General features: G+C 45.6%; 1 protein-coding gene across 3 annotated transcripts in view; it reads right to left on the bottom strand.

The window, feature by feature from the left end:
* Positions 1-22741, bottom strand: part of LOC138745841 (differentially expressed in FDCP 6 homolog) — a 42234-nt gene that overhangs the window by 14508 nt on the left and 4985 nt on the right. The window contains exons 1-5 of one of the 3 annotated variants that reach the window (XM_069903221.1): positions 18530-18723; positions 9504-9644; positions 8139-8321; positions 4251-4481; positions 3271-3417 (exon numbers count right to left, since the gene is read on the bottom strand). In XM_069903221.1, the coding sequence (XP_069759322.1) occupies positions 3271-3417; positions 4251-4481; positions 8139-8321; positions 9504-9644; positions 18530-18625 (798 nt within the window). In that variant the 5' untranslated portion in view covers positions 18626-18723. Of the gene's footprint in view, positions 1-3270; positions 3418-4250; positions 4482-8138; positions 8322-9503; positions 9645-18529; positions 18724-22741 lie in introns of those variants that run through there. The other 2 variants (XM_069903219.1, XM_069903220.1) reach the window with 2 other exon arrangements.

Below are 22741 nucleotides of genomic sequence, written 5' to 3'. Positions count from 1 at the left end.
GAGGAATATAAGATTAATCTATTTGCTGATGATGTTTTATTATATTTGGTGGATCCGGGTATTTCTTTACCAGCAGCTCAAGAATGTTTAGAAATTTATGGTCAATTATCTGGTTATAAAGTAAATTGGACCAAAAGTGAAATTTTAACAATTTGTAAAAATGATTATTCAATATATAAAAGTATTACAAATTTGAAGTGGACCACACAAATTAAATATTTAGGAATTAATGTTAATACGGAATTTCAAGATTTATATTCAATTAATTATCTTCCTTTAATAAAAAGGATTAAATTAAATTTGACTAGGTGGAAGGATTTGCCTTTGGGTCTATTAGGGAGGATTAATACTATAAAAATGAATATTTTTCCCCCAAATACAATATTTGTTTCAATCAATTCCTTATTTTTTAAATAAAAGTTTTTTTAAGGATCTATATAGAGCAATTAGAGACTTTTTATGGAAGGGAAAATTTCCGAGGGTAGCGATGAGAAAGCTGATGTGGGATTTTCAATTTGGAGGTTTAAGATTACCGAATTTTCAACATTATTATGAAGCAGCTCAATTTAAATTTCTTAGTGCATTAATGAATATGGATGATCCGCCCAGTTGGGCAAAGATAGAAATGGCGGTTATTTCAGAAATATTTTCTCATGAGTTTTTGTTTCGATGGAATAAAAATTTATTACGAACTTATGATGTCCCAATATTGAAGCATTTATTAAATTTATGGACAACTAAACTTAATAAATTGGGGCTCAATAATAAATGGTCTGGACGATTGCCATTATATAACAATCAACTTGTTCCTTTTACAGTCTCCAATATTACTTTGAAACAGTGGGAAAGGAAGGGAGTAAAATATTTATCCGATTGTTTTTCTGAGGGATGTTTTTGTTCTTTTGATGAATTACAAAGGAAATTCGATATTAGTGGAAACTCTGTATTTGTGTATTATCAATTAAGATCTTTTGTAAAACAGATATGTGGTCGACATATGATTTTATTGCCTGATTCTAATTTTGAGGAATATGTACTTTCAATACCACAAAAGGGATATATATCTGATTTGTATTGTATTTTACAAGAAATTGATAGTAAAAAAAGATTGGGATAAGGATAAGTTGAAATGGGAAAAAGATTTAGGTTTTATAATAGCTGAAGAAGCTTGGATGGAAATTTGTCAGAATAGTATTAGGAAATTGGTTAATGCTAGATTAGCGATGATTAATTACAATTTTATACATCAGTTATATTTAACACCGGAGAAACTAAAAAAGTTTGGTCTTAGTAAGTCGGATTGCTGTTTTCGCTGTGACCAGATGACTAATACTTTTTTGCATACTGTTTGGTTTTGTGATCGATTGCAACAGTTTTGGAAGGGTATTCAGTCTATATTTAATAGTTTATATAATATTTGTCTTGTATTAGATCCTGGTATATTTTTATTAGGGAATATGCAATCATTAATTGATTTGGGCCTACAAGATTATCAGATTTCTTTTATCTATTTAGCTTTAGCTGTGGCCAAGAAATGTATAGCTCTTACTTGGAAAGATAGAAAATATATTAACTTTAGATAGGTGGTATTTGGAGATGAGTTTGATCAAACCCAGTTTGACTATGGAAAGGATATCTTTTTCAATTCAGGATAGAATGTCTTTTTATAGGTTGAAGTGGACTCCGTTTGCTAAATATATGCATTTAAGTTTGATTTAAATATGTTTTTAAGTTTGATATTTTAGTATTGATAATTTTTATTTATTTTTTTTATTTATTTTTTGATGTTAGTATCTTTATTTGTTATGTTTTGTCTTTTTTTTGTGTAAGGGTTTTTTTTAAATAAATTATTGTTCATTTTATTAACTCTTCACTCTTTCACTCTTTATTTTGGGGGGGGGTTAGACTAACTTTAAGCTAGGTCATTAATGTGTACTAACTTGGGGGGGGGGGTTTAGTTTATTTAGTCTGCCGATGTAGTATTGTAATTTTTATTATCTTATGTTTAATCTTTTTACTGTAACTTTCTATTTTATTCATGTTATAAAATCTTAAATAAAGTTTAAAAAAAAAGAATTTAACTCGGACAAGAGCAAAGTGATGAATTTTGGAAAGTTAAACAAGACAAGGACAGACACAGGGAACTCCGAGCCCTGGGGAGTGCGGTGGAACAGAGACAAAGGGGTACAAGTACATAGCTCCCTGAAAGTAGTGACGCAGGTAGACAGGGTGATGAAGAATGCATACTGTATATCTGCTTTTCTCAGCCAATGAGTTGCAACATCATGTCACAATTGTACAAATCATTGGATAGGTTGCAGTTGAAATACTGTGGGTTGTTCTGATCGCCATGTTATAGAAAGGATGCGATTAAGCTAAAGTGGGCGCAGAAAAGATTCAGAAGGCTCTTTCCTAGACTGGAGGGATTGAGTTATAAGGAGAGGCTGGAAAAATTAAGACTGTTTCCCCTGAAGCGAAGGAGAATGAGGAACGATCTTAGATACACTCAGCTCATACACAGATCTTTGATAAGGGGCACAAAAAGGATAGATGGTCACAGTATTGAACCAGGGCAGGGGAGTCAACGACTAGAGGAATGGATTTAAAGTGCGTGGGAAATGGCAATGGGTGGTAGGTAGAGGGAAAGAGCTGCCAGAGGAGGATGAAGAGGTGGGGAACATTGACAATGTTTAAGACATTTGTACAGATAATGGATGGGAAAAATTTAAAGGGATATGGGACAAACAGGCAAGTGGGACTCATGAAAATAGGCATCTCGGTCGTCCTGGGTGAGTTGGGTTGAAGGGATTGGTTCTCTGCCATCCAACACAATGAATACTAACAGTTACAGGAATGCACCTCTGGTGTAACATAGTGATAGAGGGCACTCCACAGCACTATATCCACTGTTACACAGTGACAGATCTGGTTTCCTCAATACTGTACCCTAGAGGGGTATGTTGACAGAACTGTGCCCCTCATTTTCCTTATTTATGTTCCCCAGCATTGTACCCACAGTGATGGACCCACAGCCAATTGGAACTGCTTCCCCAGGGTAGTACAGTGACAAACCCAGTACCCATTGAAACTGCTGTCCAGGGTTGTACAGTGACAGACCCAGTACCAATTGGAATTGCTTCCCAGGGTGGTACAGTGATGTATCCAGTACCAATTAGAACTGCTTCACAAGGGCTTTATAGCAATGGAATGATATTTCCCAAGACTAAGATTATTTACAGTGTATTTTACACCATCATCCATGCATTTCACCTCAACTGTGCTGTCCTTATTGAGGTGAATTTCTCCTTTCTTCTCTTTGAGATCCTCGTTGACATAATAGATGAGAACACAGGCCTTCAGGACAAACCAGCGCTCATTCCAGTTCCGCCGAACGTATCCTTTTTTCCACATGTAACCCTGTCGGAGGCCAACAGAGATCAGGAAGTGTGGTCATTCGATGGGTGAGGGCTAAAGATGTCAGAGGACACTGCACATCTGGGAGTTTCTATGTCTCATCCAAATGCTGATGCACAAGTTTCCTGTAATACCATCCCACCATACTTATGCATCATGGCACACTAAGAGGCCATTTGGTCTATGCTGGCTCCCAGGTGGGCAATGCAGCAGAGGTCAGGGTCAAACCTGGGTCGCTGGAGCTGAGAGGCAGTGGCTGCACCCACAGTGCCATCGTGCCACCTGCTTTTATGGGGGAGGATTTGTTTTTACAGGTCTATCAGGGTTTTTATTGTAGTGGCCATTAAAATTATTTTAAAAGGTGATATTCTGGTAAATGATCATATGAGGAGAGGTCTTTCTCCCTGGATCACCAGCACCAAGTATATATGCAGGTGAGACAATCAATTAGGAACGTCGTCAGAATCCTACCTAAACTAGCTTCCACTCCACTTCCTTATTTCTCCCCATGAAGTTCCAGTATCTGCCTTGAGTACATTCTATGACTCCCTTCATGGGTTTCCAGGGTACAGAATTTTGTCTCTATGAGTACAAATTCCTCCATCAATACCTTAAATAGGGGACACCTGATTCTGATTTCAGCTGCTTCCATTAAGGGGAAACATCCTCTTAGCATCCACCCCATCAATCTTCCCTCAGAATCTTGCCTGTTTTAATAAGATTATCTGTTCTCCAATGACCAGAACCAAACCTGCTCTGCTTCTAACACCTTCACCCAGAGATGTCCAGAATACACACAAAGGTTAGAAATTTCTGTTCAGGAAATGACCACTGACCTTTTGCATCACATCCAACACCAGCTCCTCGTAAACCGACTGGATGCCCAGAGCAAAACTCTCCTTGCTGGCTGACTTGGTGAACCTCCCTGACTCCATCAGTTCCAAGAACTGCCAAACGGTGACAACTCCATCTAGGGACGGGTTCTGCCCAAAATGGTCGCGCAGTTCCCCTTCATGAAGCCACTCCTGTCCTATGGCTGTGAACACCTTCCTCAGTAAGTAGGCGACCTAAACAGACAGAGACAAAGATGGATGCAGGTAAGTGGATGAATGTAATTTCACTGACAGTGATGCTGACCTACCTGATGGGTTGAATGCCATTAATGCAAAGTACAGGTGATGCAATGGATGATGTGACATCAGAAAAAGTCCCCTCTCTACCTGAGGACTAGACACCCTGTCCAGCCAGATGAGGTGTGGATGATCCTGTCACAGGTAAACCCATGCACAGCTACAGGGCTAGACAATACAACTGGTCAGTTGCTGAAGGACAGTGCGGTCCAGCTGACATAGGTCTTGACACGTATTCTTAACATCTTGCTGCAGCAGTCCACTATCCCCACAGGATTTAAGTAAGCCACCATCATCCCAGTACCCAACAGAGCGACAGTAACTGGCTGAAATTACTACCACCTAGTAGCATCGACCTCAACTCAGGAAGTGTTTTGATAAGCTGGTAATGGAAAATATTAAACCCAGGATCTCAGCTACATTAGACACTTTTCAGTTCACCGACCAACCACAGTTATTCTGTTCCACCAAGAGAATAATGCCTCCAATGCCAGAATGCTGTTTGTTGAATTCAGCTCAGTGTTTAACATGATCATCACTCAGAGGCTTGGACTTACTAAAATAAAGAACCCAGTCAGTAAAAATTGGCAGAAATGTCTCAAGCTCCATCACAATGAGCACTGGTGCACCTCAGGGCTGGGGGCTCAGCCCACTACTGCTCTCGCTATTGACTCACATTTGCACTGCCAGATCCAGCTCAAACTGAATCATCGTTTGCAGATGATACAACAGTGGCTGGTCTCATTAGCAAAAATGAGGAGCTGGTTTACAGAGAGAAGGCAGAGAGACTCTCAAATGGTGCAAAAACAACAACCCGAGTCTCAATGTGGACGTCAAAGGGGATGATCGTGAACTTCAAGAGAGTGAAGGTCAACCACTCTCCTCTGCACATCAATGCTATGGAGAGAGTGGAGACCACAAGCCTCCTTGCTGTGCCCAACATATCTTGGACCCACAACACCATCTCATTGGTCAGAAAGGCACAGCAGTGAATATATTTTCTAAGGAGATTGATCCGTGCAAGGTTCCCTGGCCCCATCCTGACAACTTTCTGCAGGAGCACCATTGAGAGCATCCTAACTGGCTGTATCATTGTGTGGGTATGGAAGCTGCAAATCTGCAAGCCTCCGCAAAGGATTGTACAAACCGCTGAGAAGCTCATTGGGGTCTCCTGCCCTCCTATATATGTATCGGAGTGTTGTACACAGAGGACCTGAAGCATGGTTGAGGATCCCTACCATTTATCCTATCACTGAAAGGAGATACAGGAGCATCAGGAGTGGGACTGCTAGAAGGGGTGTGAGAGTAATGAATGATATCCTGTCACCACTGAGGTCTTTTCAAATGTACATTTTTTAAAATTAACTTTTGAATTATATTTTAATTAACTTGATATGTTTACAGTATTATGAATCCACCATAGTCTGGAAAATGCTTGGTTGTCTCGATGACAGCAAACTAGAACTTGTGTCGTTGCTTGTTGAGGTTCCATGGGCTGCATTGCCTTTCTTCTACCTCAATGTGCAAGACAGCTGGCCCTCTGACTGACAATCAGGCCAAGTGGATCTTCAACAACACAAGCCACATCCACTCCTCATCGCACGTTCAAATTGAACATGCTCACTGGATTGTCACTAGCAGTAGGGAAGAAAAGGGGAAGAGAATGAGGAGAATAAAGAGTAAAATAAATGGAACTACAAAGAACAAAAGAGCAACAAGCAAAAAAAATCAGCAAGAAACAGAAAGAACAAAAGAAAATCATGAAAAGAGGGAAAACAATAGAAAATAAGCTCCAAGTGCATCTTGCTCCTTTCCCTCATTTCCCAGCGTATCTAATCCCAATGCACCATAACTTCTTCCAGTGATTGAAAGAGAATTTAATCCCATGGAGAACGCAAGGGCAGCAGGTGCTTGAATCTTGAGCAAACAATGAGTTGTTGTTGAAATTCGGCAGATCAGACAGCATCTGTGGGTAGAAATGACCAGTCGGCGTTTCAAGTCAGAATTCCAATATGCTTATACTAAACCCCTTCCAGTAGACTCCTACTATGCATTACAACAGTTGAAAGAACAATCTATCATTGAATCTCTGTGTATGTGAAACAAATGCCTCGACTCACAAGATTCAGTATACAAAACAGCCTGATGACCTCCAATCTATTTCAATGAAATATTAATAACTTTCAATTCACCCAGATATATTTAATCCAGGTTTCCTACACTAGCCCCAATGGAGGTGATACTCCCTCATACTGACCCTGGGACAGGGAGCTCCCTCAGCACAAAGCACGTCATTTCAACGTGTTGGTGGTAGTTCTTCAGCAGTCTGACTCCAAGAAATAAACTACATTCTGCAATTAAGAATGAACTGCAACACGAATGTACAATGTCAAATGTGGTGGTATCACCCTGGTTACGGTGACAGGTCATCTCTCCTCAGTTGCTTCCCTGGGTAAGGCAGCAGGAAGTTAAAGTTGGCAAATATCTCATTCTATGCAAAGACATGTGAGAATCTGGGTCAAGCTGCAATGAGTGTGGTTAACCACCCCCCAGAAGGCAGCAGTACTTGGGAGCTTCTCTCTGACTTAACTAATGGCAGACTAATATTGCAAGCTTATTTTCATTAAAAACAATTAGAAAGACGTTTGCACAGGAAGAGAATTAATGGGGAACAGGTATCTGAGTCCACGGCCAGATTACCCATGACTATAATGAATGGTAAAGCAAGCTTGACAGGCCAGACAGCCTACTCCTGCTCCAGTTTCTCATGCTCTGATAACTTGGTCCCTGGCAATGTAGGCTGCTCAGATTACAGCAGGTTAGGCACATGCCAACGAAGCAAGAAGCAACAACAGAGATACATTCTATCCCCACTAATCCATCATGCGTCTCCCTGTAGTGTGGATTGTGGAGTTTCATGTGGCCTCTCCGGCTGGAACCTGGTGGGAGTGTGGATTGTGGAAGGTCATGTGGCCTCTCTGGCTGGAGCCTAGTCAGAGGTCACCTCACCTGCCAATCAAGGGTTAGATCTGCCCACCTGTGAGGCTAATGCATGATTGGCCCTGCATGATTCCTCTCTCCTTGCTCCTGCATTCAAACCATCCCTGAACTGCAGAAAGCTCCAGAGGGCTGAATGCAATGGGCCAGGCCTGGATCCTGAGTGACGATTGATGCTGGAAACCAGGTTTATATGTATGTACAGTCCTTGTTAGTCATGACCATTGTTGACCTCCAGGCAGCTCTGGAAGGCCGACTGCAATGGGTCCATCCAGGATCCTGAACAGGGGCCACACTGAAGACACTTTTACTTGTATGTATTCATTGATGTGTTACTTGGTATTCTGTGCCTGTGAGTGTTGGGAGCTGAACAAGTTAAACCCTTGTTTCTCAGATTACTGTGTCAGAGGGTGGTAGGTGCTGATCAAGTTAAACCCTTGTTTATCGTTGTAATGTTAGTCAGTGAATTCTGTGAATTCCAGTGTGTAAATAAAAACCACTGTTTGTTCATGTGTCCAGCCTTGATTCTCTTTGAACCCATCAAACCTATTCTGAATACAACACTCCCGCTCCCACAATGCAACATGGCAGACCAACCTCCTCCTGCACCATGACCAGGGGGTACTTGTCCTCGGACAGGAAGTTGAAAAGACACCAGAGCTTGAAGGCTTCTCTCTCACAAATCAGGCTCTGGCAACTCAAGGGTTTGTAGTTCTTATGGGCAGTCAATGTCCAGCAGAGCTCATTGAAAGTTTCCTTGACAAAATTACCAACTTGTACCTGAGTGGAAAAGAGAGAGGGAGAGGGGAAAACATTGAGAGCATAAGATGTTTTGCATCATGAGGAAGAAGGCAGATTTGGCCACTGGCTACAGCAAAGGTGAAGCTATGTGGTTTTCAACCTTTTTCTTTCCATTCTCATACCATCTTAAGTAATCCCTATGCCATTGGTACTCTGTGATTAGTAAGAGATAATTTAGGGAGGTATGTGGGTGGAAAGAAAAAGTTTGAAAATTACTTTTTAATCGTAACTAATTGACTTGTTATGTGCACGGTTTCATATCTCCAAAGGAAATGGGCCAATGACAATTCTTCTTAAGCAAAATATTTCAGTAACAAATGGGTCTAGTGATTCTCAACCTTTCCTTCCCACTCACATACCACCCTAAACAATCCCTTACTAATCACAGAGCAACGTTGACATAGGGATTATTTAAAGTGGTATGTGAGTGGAAAGGAACAAGTTGAGAACCACTCAAGACTGAGGGACTATGATACTGTCAGCTAAATAGCAGGGTGAGGGAGCTCCCTGTCCCTAGGTCATACCAGAAAGAAACTTCTTGTTCTGAGGTTAGGTCTGAGGAAGTTCACTGTCCTGGGTCAGGACTGAGGAGCTCACTGTCCCAGGTCAGTGTGAAGGAACTCTCTGTGTCAGGGTCAGTGTGAGGGAGCTCCCAGTCCCACGATTAGGACTGAGGTACATGGATCTCCCATCTGCGTGTCACTTCTGCAGGTTGGAGGACACCATGCGTCCCATGTACATGAAGTGTCTGAAGCTGCAGCCCCTCTTTGCTTTTCTGAAGAGGCTGCTCCTTATAATCTGGTTGGATTTTAGCCCATCCTCTTCATCTGTAGCTACCCAATGGAGAGTGGGGTGGGAAGGGAAGGACATCTCCAGAGACCCAGGTTCAATCCTGACCATGGGAGTGGAGTCTCCACTCTCCCCATGTGCCTCCATGGATTTCTCTTGGATTCTCCGCTCCCCTCCCACATCCGAATGGCACAAGGATGAGGAGGTTACTTGACCACTCTAATTGTCCCTGATGGGTAAGTGACTGGTAGAATCTGGGGGAGGGGTTGGGGAGGTGATGAGAAATGGGATCAGTGTAAGCAGATGGTCAGTATAAAGTTACTGGGCTAAAGTGCCTTTTTCCGTGCTGTGTGATGGAAGGGACTGACTCACCTTATCCAAGATGTACTGATTGAGGTAAGGCATGTAGCCACAGCTGGAGACAGGCCCATCATTGTCGTAACGGAAATGGTCCTCCAGGGCCGCGGAGTCATGAGGGATGTTCAAGGCCGTGTACAAGTTGTGTGACAGCACCTGGAAGGAACAGCAGAATGTTTAGTGGCCCTCTGATCTGGTCACACATCATAGGGCAACCCTCACTCCTACTCCTCCTCACACCCACTGTCCAGCCAAGGAGGAGGGCCTGGGGAACGTCAGTCAATGAAATTGCTGACGATCACCATCCAGAAAGACCTGGTTGATGGAGATGGTGTGAATGTGTCCGCCTGAAGCTGTGATTGTGTGTCCCATCTGAATGCATGACTGGGTGCGTGTGCATCACTGGGTGAACAATGGTCTCTCCAAACTATAACTCAATTAAAGTCTCTTTCCATGTCATCACCACGCCTTCATTCCAGTTCAACACACCACCCTCTCCACCTAATCACTGTTCCAGCATAATGACCCCATAACTACATCCCTTCCACCTCGTGCTACACGTATCCCACCATCGTTACACCCCCTCTCTCTATGTTGTGCTTCTCTCATCACTCCCACTCTCCCCTCATTTCAGCCCATTATTCCTCACTCTCTTCATCATTCCAACCCCCAGACCATGTTAAAACCACTCTCTGCAGCGACACACATGCTCCTGCCCTAGGACACACATTTTCCTGCTCATTTCTCCCCCTTGTTACTTTGCACCCTCCAGCTCGTCACTCCCACCCTCTCCCCTCTCTCGATCCAATTGCTTCCCATCCTCTTCCCCACTGCGCTCCACCCTCTCCTTCCTTTGTTGCTCTCCACTCTTCCTTACTGCTATCCACCATGATACTCTTTGCTCCCCACAGCCCTCCCCACCCTCCTTCTCCATTGTTCTCCATCCTCTCTCTCTCTCTCTCTCTCCATTGCTCTTCACCCTTTCTGTCCCTCCCTACTCCCCAAGCTATGATGCCTCATGTCATGTGAGGAATGAGAAATAATTTGAAGACCACAACCATAACTTGTAATGTGAAGTCCACACTTGCCCAGCTATGAGCCAACTCTGAGGTTATATCATTAGGACAGGATCCTACCATCTTCCCACCAAATGACAAAAAGATCTGATGCTCTGACCAGCTCTCAGAGGGCTGTGAGTATTCCTAGGTGGAGGAAGAGGGAGATAGGAAGGAGGTAGTGGGCAAGGTTTCAATCAGATCAGCCACAATCTTGTGAAATGATGTAGTAGGTTTGATGAGCTGAATGGCTTCTCCCAATTCCAATTATGTGTATTATGGGAAATAAAGCAGAGATAATGTGAAACACGGCAAGACAGACAAAATGTCAGAACTACTCAATAAAGGGAGCAAGCATGGCCCTTTGTATGAGAAGCAAGAATCAAGATTTCTTTATTTTATTGTCATGTAATAAAAACAGTGCAACATTACATAAAATTCACTTTCGTCTGCTCTAAGGCAGACAGATTCGTCATCAGCAGAAGTTTCCTGAAGCATCTCTTACAGTCAGAGAAAGAGAAGCAAAAGAGAGTCCCCCCAGTCACCGAGCATCAAGCCTGCATATATGCATTAAGATGTATGCTTGATAGACCTGCATCTTGTATTGATGATCATTCCACAGTCCTGGTGTCCTTGAAAAGGTCCTAACCCAAACTGTCCACTTCTCTCTATGGATGCTGCCTGACCCATTCTAATTTCCAGTGACACCAGCACCTCCACCTGGTCCCACTGCTTTCATCTCTTCTTTGCCTATTCGCGCTCGTGCTTTTCTTGCAAACCTCTCTTCCCCTTCTAGTGTTCTCTCCTCTTTTCCCATCTCTGTCCAATATCCCATCACTGCTTAGCCCCTGACCAACTTCTTCCCCCTCCCCTTTCTCCCCCACCTTGATGCCATCCCTTCCTACTTTTGCTCATGGACTGGAAGGACTGACCATTTCTACCCACGGATGCTGCCTGACCTGCCGAGTCCCACCACCACTAAATGTTTGCTGGAGACTCTTGTATCTGTTTCTCTGGTCACTGTGCTCATGTATGTATGTCTATGTTTTTTAAAAAAAACACATCGGGGAGGGGGGAGGGAGGGGGGGAGAGAGGGGGAGGAAGGGGAGAGAGGGGGAGGAAGGGGAGAGAGGGGGAGGAAGGGGAGAGAGGGGGAGGAAGGGGAGAGAGGGGGGAGGAAGGGGAGAGAGGGGGGAGGAAGGGGAGAGAGGGGGGAGGAAGGGGAGAGAGGGGGAGGAAGGGGAGAGAGGGGGAGGAAGGGGAGAGAGGGGGAGGAAGGGGAGAGAGGGGGAGGAAGGGGAGAGAGGGGGAGGAAGGGGAGAGAGGGGGAGGAAGGGGAGAGAGGGGGAGGAAGGGGAGAGAGGGGGAGGAAGGGGAGAGAGGGGGAGGAAGGGGAGAGAGGGGGAGGAAGGGGAGAGAGGGGGAGGAAGGGGAGAGAGGGGGAGGAAGGGGAGAGAGGGGGAGGAAGGGGAGAGAGGGGGAGGAAGGGGAGAGAGGGGGAGGAAGGGGAGAGAGGGGGAGGAAGGGGAGAGAGGGGGAGGAAGGGGAGAGAGGGGGAGGAAGGGGAGAGAGGGGGAGGAAGGGGAGAGAGGGGGAGGAAGGGGAGAGAGGGGGAGGAAGGGGAGAGAGGGGGAGGAAGGGGAGAGAGGGGGAGGAAGGGGAGAGAGGGGGAGGAAGGGGAGAGAGGGGGAGGAAGGGGAGAGAGGGGGAGGAAGGGGAGAGAGGGGGAGGAAGGGGAGAGAGGGGGAGGAAGGGGAGAGAGGGGGAGGAAGGGGAGAGAGGGGGAGGAAGGGGAGAGAGGGGGAGGAAGGGGAGAGAGGGGGAGGAAGGGGAGAGAGGGGGAGGAAGGGGAGAGAGGGGGAGGAAGGGGAGAGAGGGGGAGGAAGGGGAGAGAGGGGGAGGAAGGGGAGAGAGGGGGAGGAAGGGGAGAGAGGGGGAGGAAGGGGAGAGAGGGGGAGGAAGGGGAGAGAGGGGGAGGAAGGGGAGAGAGGGGGAGGAAGGGGAGAGAGGGGGAGGAAGGGGAGAGAGGGGGAGGAAGGGGAGAGAGGGGGAGGAAGGGGAGAGAGGGGGAGGAAGGGGAGAGAGGGGGAGGAAGGGGAGAGAGGGGGAGGGAGGGGAGAGAGGGGGAGGAAGGGGAGAGAGGGGGAGGAAGGGGAGAGAGGGGGAGGAAGGGGAGAGAGGGGGAGGGAGGGGAGAGAGGGGGAGGGAGGGGAGAGAGGGGGAGGGAGGGGAGAGAGGGGGAGGGAGGGGGAGGGGGGAGAGAGGGGGAGGGGGGAGAGAGGGGGAGGGGGGAGAGAGGGGGAGGGGGGAGAGAGGGGGAGGGGGGAGAGAGGGGGAGGGGGGAGAGAGGGGGAGGGGGAGAGAGGGGGAGGGGGGAGAGAGGGGGAGGGGGGAGAGAGGGGGAGGGGGGAGAGAGGGGGAGGGGGGAGAGAGGGGGAGGGGGGAGAGAGGGGGAGGGGGGAGAGAGGGGGAGGGGGGAGAGAGGGGGAGGGGGGAGAGAGGGGGAGGGGGGAGAGAGGGGGAGGGGGGAGAGAGGGGGAGGGGGGAGAGAGGGGGAGGGGGGAGAGAGGGGGAGGGGGGAGAGAGGGGGAGGGGGGAGAGAGGGGGAGGGGGGAGAGAGGGGGAGGGGGGAGAGAGGGGGAGGGGGGAGAGCAGATCAGTGTTGCTGGAGCCAGGCAATTCCCTCTCCATACCCAGTACCACCACTACAGGTTCACTGCCGGAGACCAACTCTGGTTTGAAATTTCCACTCAGACTGGGACGCATGTAAACTAGTTCAATGAGGGATGGGAACCAGAATGTGACGGCAGAGCATAAGGCAGAAACTGGAAAGGATGATATAATGTGTTGTGGGTTTGTGATGAAGGACAGGCAGAGGAGGAAGCATAAATGTAGTAAGTTGGAGGGTTTGAAGTGCATCTATTTCAATGAAAGGAATATTAGGAATAAAACAGAAGAACTTAGGGCACGGATCAGTATGTAGAATCACGATGTTGTGGTCATTACAGAGACTTGACTGATGTCAGGACAGGATTGGCTGATGCAGATACTGGGGTTTAGGTGTTTTAAAAGGAATAGGATGGGAGGTAAAATGCTGGGGGGGGGGGGAAGAATAGATTTACTGGTTAGGGATAGTATCACAGCTGCAGAAAGAGAGGACACTGAGGAGGGAGTGTCCATGAGTCAGTGTGGGTGGAAGTCAGAAATAGGAAGGGAACAATCACCGTTTTGGGAGTAGTCGATAGGCCCCCAAATAGCCTTCGAGACACTGAGGAACAGATTAGTAGGCAGATTTTGAAATGGTGCAGAAATATGTTGTTGTGGGAGTCTTCAACTTCCCAAGTATTGACTTGTATCTCCTTTTTGCAAGTGGGATAGATGGGGTAGAATTTGTCAGGTGTGTCCTGACAGTATCTGATCCAGCCGACTAGAGGAGAGGCCATACCATATTTGGTACTGGGCAATGAATCTGGCCAAGTGACAGATCTCTCAGTGGGGGAACATTTTGGTTATAGTGATCACAACTCCCAAAGCTTTAGCATAGTTATGGACAATGATAAAAGCAGACAAAATGGTAAAGTGTTTAATTGGGGAAGGGCTAATTACAATGGGATGAGGCAGGAACTAAGGAGAGCTAGTTGGGAACAGATGTTCACAGGAGCAAACACAGAAGTAATGTGGAGGATGTTTACGCACCATGTGTGGGGTTCTGGATAGGTTTGTCCCACTGATACAGGAAAAAGATGGTAGGAAAAGGAAACAGTGGTTGACAAAACAGATGAGGTAGCTAGTTATCCCTGACAGTTTAAAAAAAATTATACATTAGAATTGGGAAGCAAAAAACAAGAAAGACTCATGAGAATTACATGGTGGCCAGGAAGAAACTTACAAAAGGATTTAGGAGAGCTTGAAGGGGGCATGAGAAGGCTTGGCAAATAGGATTAAGGAAAACCTTAAAGTGTTCTATGCATATAAGAACAAAAGGATGACAAGGGCGAAGGTAGGGCTGCCTAAGGATAAAGGAGACAACATGTGCCTGGAGGTTGGGGAGGTCCTAAATTAATACTTTGCTTCAATGTGCACCAGAGAAAAGGATCTTGGATATGGCGAGGTCAGAACAAGTTTATATGATGGACTATGTAGAGATTAAGAAAGAGGAAGTGCTGGATTTTCTTAAAAACATTAAGACTGGGCAAGATTATACCCCAGGTTGCTATGGGAAGGAAGGGAAGAGCTGGCTAGGGCATTGGCAATGATCTTTGTATCCTCCTGGGCTGCAGGGGAGGTGCTGAAGATTGGAGAATGGCAAATGTGGTTTCCTTGTGTTACAGAGTTCTATGTTGTGTATTGGCCTATGTGTTGTGTGGTTTTATGTTAAAAAGTGACAGTTTGCCTTAGAGAGCCAAGGTGAAGGTAGACCTCTGAGAGAGTGGGAGACGGACTGAGCATGTGCAGAAAATGATCTAAAAATTTCTGGACTTGGACGATAAACCACCACTGGGGGTGCTGTGGAGTGGAAGAAGGCCCAGAGCATGAGTCATGGTCTGGAAAACAGTTTAGAACTTTGGGCATTTCAAAAAGGGATGAACATTCTGAAGGCAGCCAGAAGGATCAGGATCAGGCCAGTGGTTCCTCTCTCTGCAAGCGACACAACTTTGAATTTTGTGCTCTCTCTCTCTCTCACACAAAGATCTTCTGGCTTCAGTTGAGATCGAAGTTTTGTGAGCTTCGTGTGTTTTGTGTCTAAGTTTTTCTGTGGGCTGGTTGGAAATATGACTTATTAATTACATATGTTATATTTAGGCTGGCGAATTTATTAGTTAACAAAACACTTATAAAATTTTTCTATAACACTGTTATAGAAATTTGCAAAGTAACCAGTGGGCATTGTTATAAAGGGGGGGGGGGGGGGGAATTTTGAATTAAAGTTTGAAAGTGAATTTTTGTTAATAAAGTAATTGTTCATCTTTACCCCTGTGTGATCTGCCTTCTTTGTGGTTGCTGGTTTGATCTTAACAAAAGAAATTGAGGAAGAAAGAGCAGTGGATGTAGTGTATATGCATTTAAATAAGGCATTTGTCAGGGCTCCCATGGGAGACTCATTCAGAAAGTCACATGGATTCAGAATTGGCTTGACTGCAGAGACAGAAAATTCCACAGGGATCTATTCTGGGACCAATGCTCTTTGTGATATTTATAAAGGACCTGGACGAAGAAATAGAGGGATGAGTCAGTAAGTTTGTGAATGTTCTGAAGTTTGGACGTGTTGTGGATAGTGTTGAATGTGGTCATAAGTTACAACAGGATATTGGCTGGATGCAGAGTTGGGTGGAAAAGTGGCAGATGGAGTTCAATGTGAGATGATTCATTTTGAAAGGCCATATGAAGGCAGAATACGGTTATTGGTAGGATACTTAAATGTGGGATAGCAGAGGGACCTTGGAGTCCAAATCCATAGATCTCTCAAGGTTGCTGCGCTAGTTGATAGGATATTTAAGAAAGAAATTGAATGAATGGTTTGGATGGGGAATACATCCTAATTTATAACAAAAATGTATTATACTCTTCAGAGCAAAAGTGCAAAACCAGGGTTGCAGAAGTCAAGGGATATATGGGAGTCGGACTTGGGTGTGGTGATTTCGGAAAGGAGCTGGTCATATTGGTGTAAGGACAGCGTGACAAATTATAAATGCAAGATATGGACTGGTTCAGTATAATTTTTTTAAACATCAATTATATCTTACCCCACAAAAGTTACACAGATAAAAAGCTGAAATTTCAGAGATGTGCTTCAGATGTGGGACTGAGACAGGAACTTTACTTGAATGCCATGTGGTCGTGCGCAAAAGCCATTTTGGCAAGAAATTGCAGAAAAATTAACCAGGATAACAGAAGTGGCCTTCACGGGCGACCCAGAGCTAAATCTATTAGGTAATTTCATGGAAAAAGTGACAAATTGACCAAATATCAAATCTCATTTATAAAAATAGCACTGGTGGTAGCGAGAAAATGTATCGCGATCACTTGGAAGTCCAACTCCCCTTTACTTATAGCATGATAGACTGTGGAAATTAACTGCTGTTTTCCCATAGGTATATTGGGGTGGGAGGGGGGGAAAATCACATACAACTTAAAGAATAAATATGATACTTTTGTAAAGGTCTGGCAGCCATACCTGGACCACATAGGGACCCAGATACAGTAATAAAAAGGAACAAAAGAAGGTATAAAACTATTGTACATATAAAAATGTTACTTTCCCCAACTGTACTCTACTCTGACGGTGAATGGATCAGTATGTATGGAAGGGGTGGGGGTGGGGAGGGAGGGAAGGGCAGTTTTGTTTTTGCTTGTTGTGTTTGTGAGAAAAGTTTAATATATTGTAAAATGTATTCATTTTTGAAATTTTTTTTAAAAAAAGGATAGCTGGGCTTCATCAGTTGGGTTATGGAGTTTAGGAATCATGAAGTGATTTTGAAGCTCTATAAATTTTTGGTGAGACCACACTTGGACTATTGTGTTCAGTTCTGGTTATTGTGGGAAGGATTTGAAAGCTATGGAGAGAGTGCAGAGGAGATTTACCAGGAAGTTGCCTGAATTGGAGGTTAGCAGAACTAAAGCTTGGGAGGGAAGAAGGATGAGAGGTGACATAATCGAGGTCTACAAGATTATGAGAGGCATAGATAAGGTAGACAGCCAACATCTTTTCCCCAGGGCAGGAACAATAAACACCAGAGGACATCTATACAAAGTGAAGGGAGGAAAGTTTAGGGGACATTCCTCGAAGAAGGGCTCAGGCCCGAAATGTCAGCAATATATCTTTGCTTTTTATAGACCGGCTGAGTTCCTCCAGCATTTTGGTATGCTTTCACTCATTAGTCAGCCCTGCAATCACCTCCTGTCCCATTGGAAGTGGAGCCTCTCACATCCATCCTACCTCAGAATCCTGAGGACAGGAATCAATGTAATTTGGATCACTGAGACAACACCCACCCCAACTCTGCATCCAACTCATTACTCCCCCACACTTAAAGAAACTGCACAGAACAGGCCCTTCAGCCCCACTTGTCTATGGTGACCATTTGCCTTCTGGGCTAGTCTCATTTTCCAACAGTTGGTCCATATCTTTCTCAGCCCCTTCCTCTCTCTACATGTTTGTCCAAATGTAGGATGAAGATGTATCATAGAACACCACAGTACAGCACCAAGCCCTTTGGCAGTCAAGTTTTGGTTTTTTCTTTACTCCTCCCCAACTGACGACATGAAAAACATTAAAAAATACTGATGTTACGTGAAGTGAAAAGAAAACAAGGCTTTTACTTAAATGCTCTGAGGCTCCCTTTGAGGAAGGCGGGTCAAAGGCCTCCATACCCCACCCGTGTACACTTTTCTTAAATGTCCTACTTGCTTCTCTCTATTGGGGTAGGGGTTTAAGGTCAAATGGGTGGCGCCGATCTGGGGGGGGGGGTGGTGAGATGAGGAGAGGGGTGAGATGAGGAGGGGGGTGAGATGAGGAGGGGGGTGAGATGAGGAGGGGGGTGAGATGAGGAGGGGGGTGAGATGAGGAGGGGGGTGAGATGAGGAGGGGGGTGAGATGAGGAGGGGGGTGAGATGAGGAGGGGGGTGAGATGAGGAGGGGGGGAGATGAGGAGGGCGGTGAGATGAGGAGGGGGGTGAGATGAGGAGGGGGGTGAGATGAGGAGGGGGAGATGAGGAGGGCGGTGAGATGAGGAGGGCGGTGAGATGAGGAGGGCGGTGAGATGAGGAGGGGGGTGAGATGAGGAGGGGGAGATGAGGAGGGCGGTGAGATGAGGAGGGCGGTGAGATGAGGAGGGCGGTGAGATGAGAAGGGGGGGCAGGCACGGGAGTGCGGCGCTCCCTCAGCACCGCTGTACGTTGAAGCTGGGAGTCTGACCTGAGCTGACACGTGCAGGACCCCGGGACAACAGGAGGGTGAAGAAGGGAGGGGAGGGAGTGCGGTATTACCTTCAGCTGCGATTTGGCGACCTTGCCGCTCTTGTCCCGGTCCAGAGCCGTGAAGGCGTACCAAATGGACTTGAGGAGCTCGCTCTTTAAATCCATGCTCGGCACCAGCTGCCGACTGGGCCGTGAGCCGTTCGGGCCACGGTGGACGCCTAGCCCGTCTCTCCAGGGACAGGGAGCGTCTGCCTGCGCCTGTTCTCTCTCTGCCCCCCCCCCCCCCCCCCCCTGAACTTCCGCCCTCGCTGGTGAACTGAGCTGCCCTGGGTGTGTCCCCGCAGCGCTGCCCGAGGGTGGAAGCCCCGATCCCACCAGTACTTCTGCACGTGGACCTTCAGGGGCGCTCGGACAGTCTCCTGCCGCATCTCCCCCCCCCTCCGTGTCCCTCCAGACACGTTTCACAGCTACCCTGACTGAATGATGAGAAGGGAGAACCGGGTTGTGATCGGGAGGACTGGTCACTGGGTCAAATAACTGGTTACAAGGTGGAAGGACTGGTTACTGGATGTGATAACTGATCACTAAGTAAGAGTATCGGTCACTGGGTGGAATAATTGGTCACTGGAATGGAGATCTGATCACTGGTCACTAAGCAGAGATCTGGCCACTTGGTTGGGGAGCACTCTGGCCACTGCATGAAGTAACACACTAGACTTTGGACGTGCAAAGCCATTGGCCAATGGATAGCTGTGGACACACCTGTGGGTGAGTTAAGGCTCTGCCCATCAACTATGATCATTGTATGGGTAAGAACATTTAGCAGTGAACAGGGAAGGACATTGTATCCAGCATAGTGTATCCTTCACGGTGTATCCTTCGCAGTATCTCCTTCCTCAAGGAAAGAGACTAGTCCTGGACACGTGATTCCAGGTTTGTTCTCCTCTGTTCAATCAGACTGAGGTATCTTCCTCTTCTGCTCAAATCCAGTGATAGATTAACCATTAGGAGTAGGCTGAAGCCAAGGGGCTCGAGATATTTCAGTACTTTTATATATATTATTTTCATTACAAATACTAGCTTGTTAACTAAATTAGAGTCCAAACATATAAACATTTAGAAGTAAATGCTTTTAGGGACTTACTTTGTACTGCAGGCTGCAGCCATGACTCCCCGCGAGATTGTGTTTACCATCTCCACAACTGCATTATTACATCACCAACAATCGCGCGTCACGACAAGTTGGTGCGGACAATGCAAAAGGAATCAGAGGTCTGCTCCCGTCCTGCAGCTCTGAGCCACTGCCAAGTATTATCCCTGAACCACAAAATGCGCCCGCTGTCATAACCAAGGCGTAGTCTCGGCGCTCAAGGGTCACAAGGACTTCTGCTGCTGGAGGGACTGCGTGTGTGCCAAGGGCATGCTGATCACTGAGAGGCAGTGGGTTTTGGCTGCACAGGTGGTTCTCTGGCAACAGCAAGCGCTAGAAAAGAATGAGGTCAGGGAGCTGCAGTACCTGTATGCCAGAGGAGAGGCTGCTGAGGCAACTGCCTTGGCCACCAACAGCATCATCCGGGCATCGAGGGCCGGTTCGACACCCTACAAAATATTTGGAGCTGACCAGCAGAAGGAAGACAAGTCACCAACTGTCATAATCATTTCAAGGCCATTCATCTGCTAACACAGTTCTTGACATGATTTCTCAGCTTGTTTGGTTTGAATTTATTTATTAGACTATTTCCAACACCGTTCACAACAGACAATTACTACACAAAGGTTGCAGTCAGGAAATCAATAATTCAATTTGGATTCTACAGTTGCTACTTTTTAACCTTTCAGTTGTTGGTTTAACATTTCCAATTTTAACTCATCCACCAGCATTCTATGTTATTGGTATCGCTCCATTATCAGTTATAATGAAGTTATTGCCATATGTATTTTAGGAATGGCTTTTTGCCCTGGAATGAAAGGCGGCAGCAAGGTGATATCAATTCACATGCAAATTTTCATCGTCTAAATCGAAATGCTTACCTGGGAAACAATGTATTCAACCATTTCACACCTTCTCTATTAACAAATAAGTTTTATCACATTCCATTTATGATCTGCATGTTCAAATCATAGTTATTAGTGCCTCACAATAATCCCAACAGTTACAGGCATATTGTCTGAATATTCCAATCAGTGAATCACTTACTCTGTTCAATGAAGAGTAGGGGGCCGTGAGGCAAGGTCAGGGGGGCCTTACTAAAGCCTGGCTGGTAGTTAACCAACTGCTCAAATCCTCTTGCAATGAAGGCCAATGGACCCTTTACCCTCCTCATTCCTCACTGTGCCTGCATTTTATTTAAGTGATTTGTGTCCAAAGACACCAATAATGAGTCCTCCGCCATTTAAAAAAAATCTGACTTTTAAATTTTTCATCCACAGTAGATGACTCCAAATTTTCTTCTGTATTTTCATTTGTCATGCACTTCCTTCATCCACTGCCCCCCCCCATGAAGACACTTTACAGCCTCCTTCCCAGCCCACTCTGTTGCCGAGATTTGTATCATCAGTAAACGTGAATATTACATACCATTCTCTCATCAATATTGACTGATACCCACAATATTGACTGTAAACATTGACTGATACCCGCAGCACCTCACTGAGCACACCTTTCATCCTTTACTCTGTCCTACATACATGTTTTATGAACTGTATGTATTTTTTTTGTTTTAATTTTAACAATGCAGAAGGCCCTTCTGGCTCTTAAAACCGGTGCCGTCCATTAACCTACCAACCCCGTAGAACATCTACAGTCTCCTTCCCGTAATTTAAAACCAGCCCCCAAGTGACACCAGCTGGCCGCTCGCAGTATTGCAAGAGGAAATGCGATTGTTGGCAGCAGAGGAGGGGAGACTGGAACCAGAGGCAACGTGTTGTTCAGAGAATTAGTTCTTCGGCAGAAGACGGTGCAGGAATGAGTCATTATGGTCATATGGATGAGTACAATATACAGATGCAGTGAAAGTCCTACTTCCTGCAGCTTCCCAGTTAGTCAAGATGCCCAACACACTTTAGGTATAATTGACTGTGAAGAGAAAAAAAAATAGAATAAATAATTACGGTAATGTTCACATTTGTTTGGCTGACAGAGCAGAAAAATGTGTTCTTCCAGTAGTACAGACAGGGAATGTTGGAGAGCTGTTGGAAAGAAACTGTTCTTGAACCTTATGGTGCTGGTCTCTGGGCTTCTGTACCTCTCGCCTGATTGCAGGATGGAATTAAAATTGTCTGAACCAGGAACTCACATTTTTTAAAATTATATTTAAAACAAATTTACATAAGTGGATTTTTATCTTTTCAAGTTTACAGGATCCATCAAAATAGGAAATGCTGGGAATGAATTGTCTTCAAAGCGAGCAGTGTCTGGCTTCAATTAAATGAGAATTAATCCTCGGCAATTGCCACAAACCTTGTGTCCTTCTCTGAGATCCAATGTTTCAGGGTTGGAAATATTTCCTTGTGCCTTTGTGCCCGAGAATTTATTTTGTCACCAGCCAACATGGCTGAACTGCGGTGCTCTGAAATAGGAAGAGTGGAGAAAGCACAGCCCAACGTGTCCCAACCTAGTCCCAGCCCTTCATGAACCTTTCTCACTACTGAAAGCCAAAGTCTGGTTAACGGGACAGGTTCAATTCTGAGCCTGAGGATGACCTACTTGGCCATGGTTTGGCTGAATAACCTTCGGAATAGCAGGGTTACTATTTTGAAATTTGATTTTGTGAATCATGCCGTTTGTTGCCACGTCCCCACGTCTCTCTCATCCAGGTATAATTTAATCTCATTTGGAACACACCTTTTAATTTCTTCAATTAATATTAATTCTCTCAATCTGTCAAAACCATTATTTATTCCTTTTGAGGCACACCAATGGTCAAGACATACAGATTTTCTCAGAGCAAAAGCCATATAAGATTGGTTCCATATTTTCACCAAACTCCTAAATTTTTGTCTGTATACTTCTAGAACCAACTCATAATACTGCTTGTTTAAGAATGCTTCCACCAGCATTGTCTCCGCTCCATCCTCAACATTCATTGGAGCGACTTCATCCCTAACATCGAAGTACTCGACCTGGCAGAGTCCGCAAGCATCGAATCCACGCTGCTGAAAACCCAACTGCGCTGGGTGGGTCACATCTCCAGAATGGAGGACCATCGCCTTCCCAAGATCATGTTATATGGCGAGCTCTCCACTGGCCACTGAGACAGAGGTGCACCAAAGAAGAGGTAC

The sequence above is a fragment of the Narcine bancroftii genome, chromosome 11 (assembly GCF_036971445.1).
Source record: "Narcine bancroftii isolate sNarBan1 chromosome 11, sNarBan1.hap1, whole genome shotgun sequence".
Lineage (NCBI taxonomy): Eukaryota > Metazoa > Chordata > Chondrichthyes > Torpediniformes > Narcinidae > Narcine > Narcine bancroftii.
This window is presented reverse-complemented; position numbering and strand designations above follow the sequence as displayed.